General features: G+C 36.3%; 1 protein-coding gene across 4 annotated transcripts in view; it reads right to left on the bottom strand.

Annotated features, from left to right (window-relative positions):
- Positions 1–223: 223 nt before the first annotated feature.
- Positions 224–13,185, bottom strand: part of FAM210A (family with sequence similarity 210 member A) — an 18,520-nt gene continuing 5,558 nt past the window's right edge. For 2 of the 4 annotated variants that reach the window (XM_030444249.1, XM_030444248.1), the window contains exons 2-4: positions 5,660–6,126; positions 3,410–3,521; positions 1,716–2,104 (exon numbers count right to left, since the gene is read on the bottom strand). In XM_030444249.1, coding sequence (XP_030300109.1) covers positions 1,838–2,104; positions 3,410–3,521; positions 5,660–6,102 — 822 coding nt within the window. In that variant the 5' untranslated portion in view covers positions 6,103–6,126 and the 3' untranslated portion in view covers positions 1,716–1,837. Of the gene's footprint in view, positions 2,105–3,409; positions 3,522–5,659; positions 6,127–7,465; positions 7,576–13,185 lie in introns of all 4 variants that reach the window. The other 2 variants (XM_030444246.1, XM_030444247.1) reach the window with 2 other exon arrangements.

Below are 13,185 nucleotides of genomic sequence, written 5' to 3'. Positions count from 1 at the left end.
CCCTGCCATATACAAAGAAAAGATGGATCCTCTGAGCTGCACCCAGAGGTTCCCACATCTGGCCCCAGACTGAGAAGATTACAGGAATCTTCTGTAAGGCACTGCTCCCTGTGAAAATAGGAAACCAAATGTCAGCATCAGAAGAACACGTGCACAGGGACAGTAAGGGAAAGTGTGCTAAAGCAGAGAAAAAGAATATCATCTATTAACTTCAACCCTAGAGTAGTGTTCATCACAGAATTATTTTTTAATAATATCTATCAGAAATATGGCACTTTATGTCTTGAGGGCACTGAATATACAATGATTATTCCTCACAACATCCCTGTGAGGTAGGCATAAGACTGTAATTACTACTTGACACGTGGACAGAGGCAGACAAGTATGTAATCAACCCTGTACAATTAAGCTGATGAAGTACAACTCAAACATGGAGAGGCCCTCAGTGACTTGACTGAAAACGTAAGAATGGGGCAGAGCTGATACTTTTACCAACTATATTCTTTTACTCCAGTCAATTACAATGCTCAGGGTCCAACTCTGTTGCTTCCCATAACTCCCTGAAATAAAACACCTGTAAGATACACATGCAGAGTTGCTACAAAGTGAGGTCAGTAATGGAAATGGGAAAAAAAGCCAACACTTCAATTTACCCTACACTTGAATAAAACCATGAGAGATGTTTGCCTGCCCAGTCAAATAGACCAGTTCCAAGTTTAGTCCTTTATGACATCTCCGAGACAGCATTTCAGTCTTCAGCTATGCATAAGTATCTGCTTGGCATAGGAAAATCTACAGGGGAAAAAAGTTTGGTAGTCTGTGATCATTGTCTCAGAGTTACTTTTATTTTAGTTAAATTTTTCTATACTGAAGTCTGAGGGATTCCAGAATAGGAGGAAGAACTTGTGTTTAACTTTGCACATATTTAAAAAGCCTATTAGTATACTGATTTCTCAAGTAAACTTCTCTTTCAGTTTTGTTGTTCGAAAAATGAAATAGAACAGCTGTGTAAACATTAACATAATGTTAAAAAAACCTTAGTTTTTAATATACAATTATTGATTAATTTCATTTAATAACGGTCTACTATAAATCAGCTTTAGGAAATGAAGTATACTTGCCCGTATGGCTACTCTGATTAACTCATACTCCATAGTACTCAAGCTACTAACTATATCTTTCAGTTTAGATTTCTGAAAAGATAAACAGTCCAAGGAAGATTCATAGCCTCAGCCTGTCAAGTATCCCAGCTCAGCTGATGTCAATGCAGCCATCATCAATTCACTCAGCCTAAGTAGCTCATACATTGATTCCTTTATGTGCAGTACCAGGGACAATGGTCTGCCTCCAAGTTGAGATGATCACGATTCAACAGGCCCAGGTCCACATACTCTGTAAACCAAAATATGTTACCTTTCCCAGTAGATAAATCTTCATTCTCATGTAATGGAGGATTCAGTCTAATGGAATAATGGCTGTGCACTACAATAGAAGAAGAATAAAGTAGAGGCTTTTGGAAGAAGCAATCTTCATTTTAAGGATTTGGGAGGATTAAAAAAGAAAGGGGGAAGAGTTACTGTTAACACTGTTACCAATGGACATGTGAACTTCTTATCGGAGACTTTTCCTTCTGTAAACTGAAATTTTGTCACAATCTCGCTCCCAGGGCACTTTGACCTTGGTATACAGAATTTTTAAATCCACAGAGCAAGTGGTGTAGTCTCCAGACAAAGAAGAAGAAAAAAAAGGAAAAATGCTTGGAAGTGCACTTTGTATATCCTGCCTCACAAAGGGTTAAAGTGCTAAGTTTTATATATCCAAAAATTAAACATCTCTCCTAGTCCTTTATCTTTTTAAATGAAACTTTATCTTTGGTTTCTTGTATCTTCTCTGTAATTTTATCCTTAGTTTCCTCCATCTTCTCTGTAATTTTATCCTTAGTTTCCTCCATCTTCTCTGTAATTTTATCCTTAGTTTCCTCCATCCTATCTTGTATATACTCCTTTACTGGTGGTGGTGTGGACATGTAGCCATGCTTACGTAGATACTGTACAGCGAAGGATGTTCCTCCCAGAGTCACAGTGTATCTGGCAGGAGTTGCAATCTTAAAGAAACCAAAGAACACACCACATCAATAATAAATAAAACAGGACAATACTATCTAGCAAAAGGTATTTTTAATATTGAAAATTAATTCTAACCAGTATCAGATATTAAAAAGTCTTCTATTTATAAAAAAATAAGCTAAACCCCAGAAATTTATCCCCTTTACTTCAAGCTCCCTTTTGACAAAGCCAAAGGTGTTAAGACCTCCATTAAAAACAGACACATCCCTGTGCAGCTAGTGGGATGAGCATTGGGCATCCAATTCAATTAAGAACAAGCAGTATGTGAACACTGAGCCATATAAACAAAGAGGAAATACTGACAAGATATGCTTTAAATTCTAAAATTTACAAGAGTGTTGACATTGTTCAGTCCAAAACTGGAACTCACATGTAAAAAACGAGAGCTGAAGGAGATCTTAAGAGGTCACCTAACCTAAGACACAACAAACCAAGTTTGATATTCTAACCTTTCCTTTCAGATCTGCAAGGATAAAGCCTGCACAACCTTTGCAAGCTATTCTAGTATTTTCACATCTTGAAAGATTCTTCCAACACTGCTAGATCTCCCAGCTTTGATAAAGGCTTTGTATTTGTACAAAGCTTTGTACAAATCTTTGTATTTAACCATATTTATTTACTGGTCTCCTTTAGACATGGGAATAATTGGTAAGAGAAGTGCTTTCACATTTTATTTAGGAAAAGAACCCTTTTAAATAACAGATAAGCACATCACATTTGGGAAAAACACAGATGAGTGGCATCTGAAGTAAATACAGTACTTTGCTATACAAGATCCGACATGTTTTGAAGTTTTCCAAACATAGATGGTATACATACAAAGCAATAAAAAGAGGTCCAAACCAGAATGTAAGTAATTGTTTCAAACAGACAATGAAGTATTTGGCTATGATGGAGAATTACGGTAGGAAGACAGACTACTGAATCCTCTAGGATAAAAATAACTGTACTTCTATCTGGAAATCATGAGGTGTTTAGACTCTACCTCTTTATACCTATTAATTATGTCAGCGATACAGAGGAATAACTTAATTGTAATTAAATCTCTCAGGTAGACCATAGTTCTGCAGCAAACAAAAGTTAATTGAGAAATGCAGATAGACTCCGTAATGGAACACTGAGCTCATATCAACTTTCACGTGAGTATTTTTACAACACAAACAAATGCCCACGTAGCTAACAAAGAAAAAACAACATTAATTCTTTCTGCTGCAAAAAAATAAATCTTGTTTAGTTCACCAAGCAAGATTTAAATCTTATTTACAACCTGTAATTATACTTACTTTATACAGTGCATATGCAGTTAGTGCATTTCCACTCTGAGAATTTTTCAGGATGTCTGTTATGCTGTCTGGTAAGCCAATCAGCTCTAGGAATGGAACAACATTCACTCCTCTATAAAAGAGAAAAGAATTGGCAACGTGAATTGGACCTTGAAACCTGAACAGTGATTTCTGTGTACGCTACTACATCAACTTTGTACTTTCATTGCAAAGTATTTCTTAATCTAAAAAATATACTTACAGGATTTATACTTCTGTACATACAGGAAAATACTGTTCTTTTCACCATTCCAAGAGGTGACCCATTTATCTGATCCCTGTTCAGCTGAGTAGCTACTAACTTACCTGTGCCTCAGTTTATTATGTTTGGAGGTAAACAGATACAATGGTGGTAAGACAGCTACTCAGGTTCCAGTTACGCAGGTTCAACTTCATATTCTGTTTTGCCTAAAATTATTATTTTTTTCTTTTTAAAATTTTGAATTAATCTGCAACATGCCCAGAAACACAGAATACGTACTTCAGTGTCCTCCATTCATATACCAAACAAATGGAATGTGGCAAAAGAAAAGGAAGCAACATGCCATACGGACAAGACTTCAGGGGTTTTGTATCCAGTTGTTGTACCTTGTCAAAGTAAGGTGGCAAAATGGGTGGGGAGAACTCCTATCACAAGCTCTTTCTCTTTGAAAGCCAGGGAAGCTAACATCAGCACCAAATTAAAAGACAGCCTGTCTTTATATGACAGGAGAAAGCTACATGCAGTTATAGAAGATGTGACTTCTATTTAGAGAAGTTGTATTATTAGTATCATTACCCATTTCTACCTAATATTTAAAGCATTCTTCTACGCATGTGATCACTTTAGCATGAGGAACAATAACAGGCTCTCATTTACCAACAGTCACTAGAACCTACAATTTGATGGCCTCTCCCCTGAGCAGAAAATGGAGAACTAGTAAGATCCGAAAGACAGCATTAACTGTTATTTCATAAACCACAACTGCTCAGTCTTGTATCATGAGCAGTCATTCTGGAAATTATTTTTCTGCTTCAAGAGGTTGATGCTCCTGTTGCATGAGAAACTGAAGCTTTGTTATAATTAGTTTCTAGTTGAATATTTCAGTTGTTTTTATCAGTCAAATACCTATTTTAGCAGCTAACTTCAGTGTTTCAAGAAAAGTAATCTTCACTCGTTCTGAAATATCTCGATGTAAGCATCAACCTGAATTAATCCAAAGCAAAATATTTTTATAGCTCAAGACCTTTATTCCTCTGACACCAGCTAAATATAGAGTGACATTTGGATCTATAGCTACTAGAAAGGGCAATGATGCCAGCTGGTTAGAGTAACTAAAACAAACACTTGTGTGGCAAGGCATTCTGATGTCAAAGCCCCATCCTTGCTGCCACAAACATGGTTGTTTCAAGCTTTCTACTACTAAATATACAACACTAGCAAGCCATGGATAAATATTTACTCATATTTAGCAAACCACTTGCAGACAGGCAAAACCTCTTCCATCTGAACTAGCAAGTCATAGTTGGTATGAAGTTTTGGGTTTTTTTCTCTAATACCATTTTCCATTACAACATCCGGCACACGCTATAGCTGCAAAACCCCTAAAATTAGAATACTTAATTTATCTCTTTTTTTAGCCACAAAAATATTTGATTTCCATTTAGAAAGTCTGGCCTAAAGTAGCAATTTTTTTCAGTCAATAGCAGGAAAGACAGGAAAAAGGAATTAAAAAAGGAAAACGTACACATGACTTGCGAGGAGCTCAGAATGAAGTGAGTAACATTAAAGGCCAGTGATGGAGGATTGGGGATGGAAGGGGGAGAGGAAGTGGTGAAATACTCCTGAAGTACAACAGTGAAAAAAGAACAGGTCTACAGAGATCTCACCTAAAAAATCATAATCAGGATTCCAAATCCTTATCACTACCTTGTTACTATTGATTTCAATTAATATGCATGTTTACATCCATGCATATTTTGAGATGAGCATTCCTTGAAATGTTAGCAACCTATCTCATACACAGCAATAACTACATGATAGCAGTATGTACCTGACACTCATTAATTCTATATACTTTCAATATTCATCTTATGCTTCAGTTAAGAATGTAGCCTCATTTCCCTATTACATATAGAGGCACTTTTTAACATGTAATAATTTATCTGACTTCTGAAGGGCAGTCTCAATTTAGCAGCAGTATCGGGCACTCCAGCAAAATACCAACTTACTTCATGGCTGCATAGTAAAAGGATCCAAACCATACAGTGGAAGTCAGAAGATGCACTGGAATCATGACTTTTCCATACTGTTTAAAAGTTTTCTTGAATCTCTGAACGAGACTAATTGATTTGTCTTCTAATGGATCAGGTTCTGAAGAAAGTGACTCTACAGGGCCCTGCTTGGGTGTATCAGTTGCCAAAGTCAAAGGATTTCTCTCTTCTGGTGCTTTGTGAGGAGTGTCTGCTGGTTGTGATGAAGTACTTTTCTTTGAGGCAAAGTGCACTGCACCTGCATGAAGACATCGTTTAGGAGTGTCCAGTGCCAAAATCACTTTGCATCCAACATCAGACAAGGACTGTCCTCTTAAGCACTGGAAGATACTAGAGTGAGGAAAAACCAAACATGTCCCATGCGCCAGCTGAGATGCAGTATGTAGCAGACTCCGCTGCATTTTGATGAAGTGTGGCTGAAATTTCTGTAGAGAAGAAACAAGAAGAAAAGAATAAACAAACTGATTTCAAGAAACGCAGGAAGACCTCTAAGATCACCACATCCAACTGTAAACATCTGAAGTCTCATCTACATCGTGATTCTCTGGGCAGTCCATTTCAAGAATCTAATTTCTGTCTGCTCCAATGACATCTGGAATGCTCAAATTTTAAATTGATTTATATCCTTTTACTTTAAAAGGTTCTCCTTATCTCACTTTGCAGAAACTGTTACCTTCTAAAATTAAACAATTGATTTTAGATCTCATTTTTTTAACACTGAACTAAAATGGGCCCTTTAGTTAACACACTCTGCTCCTCACAGCTAAAACGCTCATTCTATTCTCTAAAAACATTTTATATGTTTAGTGCTATCTCCTGCTTTTATCTGCATCATATGGCACAAGTGTTAAAAAGTTACCCCTGAAACTTCACTTCTAGTAGCAACTGATAGTTTGAGTGCTCCTTTGAGCCTATATAAATGTAGTATGAACTCAGAGGTGCAATTAAAATTAATTTTTGGTGTAAATATATTCTTCATTTTGGTATAATTTTTCATGTTCTATACTATTTTGAGCTGAGGATCAAAGTTTTTACAGTAAAAACAAATTCAATAATAATACATAATCAATCAATATTCAGTAAGCTTAATAGTAACAAGGCAACCTATAAAAGCCTGCCAGCTTATATCTGTTATAAAGGGCAATGGTACTGTTTAATGTCATGTATTAGCAGAAGCAAAACTGAACTGCAATTTCAGAAATATTACAATGCAAAGAATGTTTAAAACTGTGGACAACTTTGTTAACTTTATGATTTTACAGCTTATGATTAACAGTTACTCCTGACAGTTCAGAAGAATTACAGAACGACTCCCCACAAGACAGCAATCTTGTTTGGCACATATAGACCTCCAGAAGTAATTCCCACACCACTACCAGATCTCAAGTACATGCTTTGAACTACTGAATGAAATACTCTATCCCTTCCTTTATACAATGACTACAAGTTACAGAACTGATTTCCCTTCCCTCTGAAAAAAGTGTCACCAACTGATTTTACGTAACAAGTGCCAGCTAATTCAGTTAAATGCCAACTTCTGAGTCTGATGATTTTATGTTTTTAATTTTCTTAACAATTCTTGATCCAAAGTAGAAATCATGCAAGTTTAATTGAAACGCCACTGCTGTCTTTATGTCTGCTTCCCTTTCACCTATAGCTTCAGATATATTTAAATCAGGCTTTTTGATAGTGAAATTGTCTAAGCTGCTGAAAAATTAGTAATAATTCATAACACAGGCAGAATTTAAAACAAGCCATACGTACCCTCTTATTAATTTCCAGATATGGGAGAAAAAAAAAAAGTACAAGCTTTGTATCTTCAAAAAGCTGCAACTCTCACACTAGTTCTCCACCTTTCAAACATACTGATAACTCTGCCAAAGTAGAAAAAAGACATATTTAGAGAAACAGCCACAACAGAAAACTGACAGTATGAAGATTTTTGGTCAGCCTGAACCCTTGCTGGTTGAAGAAATTATTGATATAAATTCCCCTTTGGATACTGACATGTTAATGGGAGATATTTATCCTTGTAACTCAGAAATTCATGAACTATGAATTACTGTTTCTCTCCTTAAAAAAAAGTTTCATAGCCCAAATGCATCTGTTGGGATATTCCTGCCTGTATGTTTTCTAGACATTTTTACATTAAGGTGCTTTAATTAACTTCAATTACTGGAATTACAGTGTTTGATATGGAAGAAATACTGAAGGAATGTTTTTAAACTCCCTGGGAATCTCTGCCTTGCATGTGAAGCAGACACTTTTGTTGAACTCCACAAGAAGAAGAGGTATTGTATCAATAGGGAAAAAGGAACCCTTGTCTTGATATAAGCAAGAAGTTACTCACTCCCATTGAGTTACAAACTTAGTGGAAGTACTGATGCTTACAAGAGCAGTAAATCAGCTACAGGTACTTCCTCTCAACCACTCAATCTTCTCTAGGAATTCACTGGAAGCAGCAACTGCTTGCATATTTCTGGTTTTACGCGAAGCAAAGGTTCTTGCTGACGTCTTAGATCCAAATGCAACTGATTGTCAAAAAGTAGTGAAAATACTCAGCAACTATCAAGTGTTAAGACAGCACTGTCATATACTACTGATTTATAGACATTGTAACAACAAACTGGAAGAAGACAACTGCATTGCTGGTCTATTGCCACTTACTTCTTCCCTGAGAGATAGGACTGTTTTCTCATCTCACCAATACACAATACTGATTATCTACCATAAATAGATTTTCACAACAGGCAGCAGACTCAGCAAAGGATACCTATCCATCTGTGGGAATTTGAAAGCTCTTGAGTCAGACTTGCACTGTTCATATGTTTTCAGTGCATGGTACCCTACTGAAAATACCTGTTCCAAACAAGGTTTGAAAATTGTTATCATACAGACAGGGGAAAAAACATACTCAGCACTTTGATTTTGCTTCATTAGTATTAACAGGAATCTGCATTTCAACAGCCTTGATAGGAGTTCATTCTTCTGTACAGAGAAAGAAGAAACTGAACAAGTCTTTCTGAATTTTCCCATTCTATATAGTGAATATATAGTGGCATTTTTCAGTAGGTTTTGCTGTCTTACAGCACCTACTGACAGCACAACAGTAACACCAGTACCACACCTTTGATTCATTGCAACGGCTGCAGAACACTGGGGTATGAAATGGCTTCTCAGGGGGTGTGAAGAAGCAATGGGTCGCTACTGTGTGTTCAGCACTCGTCAGTCAGTAACCAACATAGCTGTGATCAGAACATTACTTTCAAGGCCTCTGTGCACAGTTAGGTGCACCCTATGAAACAAAAATTGAATCTCACCAATGGCTTTAAAGCAGAGGAATCACCAGGTCCACTGATTAGACCTGCCACAATTTTATTGTTCCTTTATCCTCACATGGACTCGGAACTCATTAGCTAATGGGCTTTTCTCAAGGCAAATCAATAAAATAAGATTAATATGACATACTCTCTGTAAATTAATTTTAAAGAAATGAGTTATGTTAAAGGAATGATGGGTGGAGCTGCCCAATTGTAGTATTTTAATAACTTGGCTCAACATTGCAAACAAATCTTAAACAGGACAGACAACTGAAAGTGCAGATGGAGATCAAAACAAATACAAAACTGCAAGTAGTTTGTTTGATCTCTTTAAAACATAAGATGAGCAGAGAAATCTGCCCTTTAACATGCAGTCAGTGAAAACAAGTTCCTAGTACCCTGTGTACTCAAGAGGCAACAGGAGAAAGCTGATGGTTTCAAGACACAGTTTTATTCTCTAAGTAAAATACTTTTGTTACGGAAATACTGGAACTATACAGGCTTTACAATTATCCCTGTAACTTTGGTTGTTAAAACCACTAACATTTTAAGGAAGTAAGGACAGTAAACCTAAATATTATCAAATGTAAATATTTTTTAAAAGTTTTTTCTTCATTTTAGTGTATTTCCTTCTTTTTGTGCTGCTGCACAATGCTGCAAAGGCATAAAAAAGGACAGAAGCTAGAAGCTTCAGATACCAAGCAGATGGTCTGTGGCATGAGAATTTTGCAGGTGGAGTAGGAGGTGGGCTAGGGCAGAAGGTGCTTTAAAGCATCTTAGATTTCTACATTAGCTTTCTCTTAAAAATACTTCAAGGATAAAAGTGCAGCTGTCAGGATAAATACAGCAGTTCTCTGCATGTGGTCAGTAACTGAACAGAATGCAAGTAAGAAACTATGAAACAATCTACAAACACTTCTGGAATAAGGTGTACTCTTCAGTGCTGTCATATGCTGGCTAACCATTTAGTAGTATCTCCAGCTGGCTGTAAACTGAGCAGAGAGAGTTTGGCTATTCAGGACATACTCCTGGTTAGGATTCTTGGACATCCCTTCAGTTCATGAGGGCACGTCTGTCCTGCAACAAGCTATTAAATAATCCCTATGACATAAATGGAGTGCTCTAGTGGCCTCTGGAGGAAAAGTATAGATCAGCTTCCAGTTACAGTGCTAGAGGGGTTTTTTTTTTAGGAAACTTTTGTAGTTCTGATATAATTTAGATCAGCTTTGGCATAAACCTGATGTACTGCAAGAGTACCCTAACTCTTGCATTGCCCTGATAAATTTGCCTTCAAATAATTACTAGGAAGTAGAGATCAGACTTGCTTTTGTTCCCCAGGACAACAAAGGTTCAGATGCTTTTCATGTCACAGTTGGTCTGTGTGACTAGCACGAATTCATGGTTTTTGGATGTGTGCTAATATTTTATGCAAAAAGAAAAACAGGATGATGGGAACAAAAAAGTAACAACCTAGACCAATACAGGTACAGCAAAGGCTGCTCTAGATGTCTTGTTAGGAAGAGAAATCATGGCAGAGAGGCTGCCAAATGAAACTTTCATCAGGGTCATTTGTATAGAAACAATTACTCTGCTACAATTGCCTTTTTTTGAGCTACCACATAAATTAGATTTAAAAATGAAGGTGTATAGAGGATGGCAAAAATGTTAATATAAATTCTTTTGTGAAAGAGGTCGGAAAGCACCGGAGGGAATTGCAGGTTTAGTATAGGTAGACTATAATGGCTTATTTTCACTCAAGACAGTCTGTAAATATGGATTAATTTAAAGTATTTTTACTTGTTCCGTTACTGTTAAAAAAAAAAAAACAAACTACAGAAGAATTTTGAAAGGACAAGTTTTCAGAAATCCTTTCCAGCTCAGCTTTCAGAGTACATAAAAAGCAGTACATCTCATCCAAACAGCTCACACTAATAACCCCCCCCCTGTATTGCTTACATTTTTACTAAATATAATTTAAAATTATGAAAAATTGTTTTCAGATTTAAATTGTTCTTTTCAAGGACTTACTGACAGCATACTTTCAAAAAAAGCACCTTGCCAAGCTAATAAACAAAACCCCATTTGAAAATAATTTAAATAATAGTACTATTCACACAAAGTATCACTGTTTTTCCTAAACTCAATGTAAAATATAACTAGAAACCTTAGTAACTGAAATGGTTCAGCATAGCATGTAGTTTCTACCTATGGGCAGGAAAAAGACAGTTTATAGGGACTTTTCATTCTATGTATTAGTACTTTCAGAGTGTATAGATGAGCATTTAGAATTCATATTTTGACTTTTGCAGTGTCCCAAATACAATCTGCTATTCATATATAACTAAGAAACTCAGTTATAATTTGAAGTTTGGGCATCACTAGCTGTTTAATCTTACCTACCATCCAGAGCTGTCTAAAAAAACTAACACCACATTTTAGGTTAAAGGCAGCATAGCAAAGTAAGTCATTGTGAAATTTATTAAAATCTTGGTTAAAAAATCATTACATTATAAAGAGGAAATTCTTGTAGACAAACTATCCTAAAACATTAACCCTTTTGCACCTCCATTAATCTCTACATCTTCATTTAGTAAATGCTATTATTTTTAAAATGATCATATTACTGCAGTTCAATACTGATGTAAGTGGAGACAAGCCAACAACTTTTTAACCCTTATTTTATCTTAACTACTTTAGCTGAAACAAATTTTGTTAAGTCAAGAAAGTAAAATAAACTCTCACAGGGTCCTTACAAATGCAGCAATCTTCACTACCACAATCTTCTGATACTTAAGTACTAGAAAGCACAACAAAAAGTAGCTTTAGGAAGAAAAAAAAGTTCTTGTAGAGATTAGTAAGTCTGAACATTGGTTCAGTAGGCAAATAAAGCAGAAGAACGTAATATAGTGCCAATGTGTTAAGTTATAGATTTGGAAGGCTAAACAGAAGGCTTGACAGCTCATCTGCATCCAGTCAACATGACACTGGTATCCCCATTTTCCTGTTTTGGAAGGCATTAGATCTTAAGCTTGCACACAGAGAGGCATTACACGAAAGCGTGAATGTTCTCTCTTTAATTCGTCTAAAACAAAGCATCACAATTATGGATAGTGCATTCTGCTCTTCAGAACTGTGGCTTTAATAACCGATGCTATTAAAAAGACGTGGACGTAGCACTTGAGGACATGGTTTAGTTGGCTGGTGGTGTTGGGCTGATGGTTGATGATCTAGGAGGCCTTTTCCAACCTTAATAATTCTATTCCATCTTTAAACTATTTACCTAGTTTGCAGTGCTGAACAGCTACCTCTCGTTCTTGGAATTTAAAGTTTCCTTGTGCCCCCTACTGAATTTTCACGTAAGTACACCTCTTATTTACTCAATATTACTGAAGATTTTCACTCTCCAAAGATTTTTTTTTTGACAAGTGTGAATTTGCTGGATCATTTTCTGTGTTGGTCCCACAGCACCCCTGCCTCTTCTATAACAGGCACATGTCAAGGGAGGGGGAAAAATGTCCTTTAAAGTACCAATTTTATTTTTTGGTCATTTGTCACTTCTGCAGTAAGTTAGGAAGTTATGCTTTTAGATGTTATCTATAAAACAGGCATATACACCTATACTAAAAGGGTTAAGAAAGCCCTTTATTCATGTAAAGCATGGGCTGTAGTCCCGATTATAATTTTGTCTTTCTGAATGTTACATTTCAAGTTAATCATCAACATGGGATCTAATTTTTGGTGCTTTCTATTCCACTCATTACATAACTTTGCCAAGCAACCCCTAGGAGCCTGTGTTGTCCTGTATTTCCCAATGGATCATTAGTTCACTCCTCTCAAAACAGCTGTGGTTTTCTGTCAGAGGGTTTTCAGCCAGAGGGCTGTTAAGATGGAGGTGTGTGGATGTGGGTGTGCAGTGGTGTGGTATACAAAGCAGTAGGAAACTTCTGCTAAATAACTAAAAGGGGCTGTAAAAGGTAACTCACATAAGCAAGACTCAAGTGAGTAGTTTCTTCCACGTGGCTTTGAACACCCTCAGAAAAATAACACAAAACAAAACAACAAAAAACCCACAACTGAACTGCTGAGGGGTTAGATATTAAACACCAACAAATAAATAAAAACATGGATAGGCTTTCTTAACTTAACCAAAATATTGTTTGAGAA

Source organism: Calypte anna, chromosome 2, assembly GCF_003957555.1.
Source record: "Calypte anna isolate BGI_N300 chromosome 2, bCalAnn1_v1.p, whole genome shotgun sequence".
In the NCBI taxonomy this organism is placed as follows: domain Eukaryota; kingdom Metazoa; phylum Chordata; class Aves; order Apodiformes; family Trochilidae; genus Calypte; species Calypte anna.
Note: the sequence above shows the minus strand (reverse complement) of the source record. Positions and strands in the feature narration are given on the sequence as shown.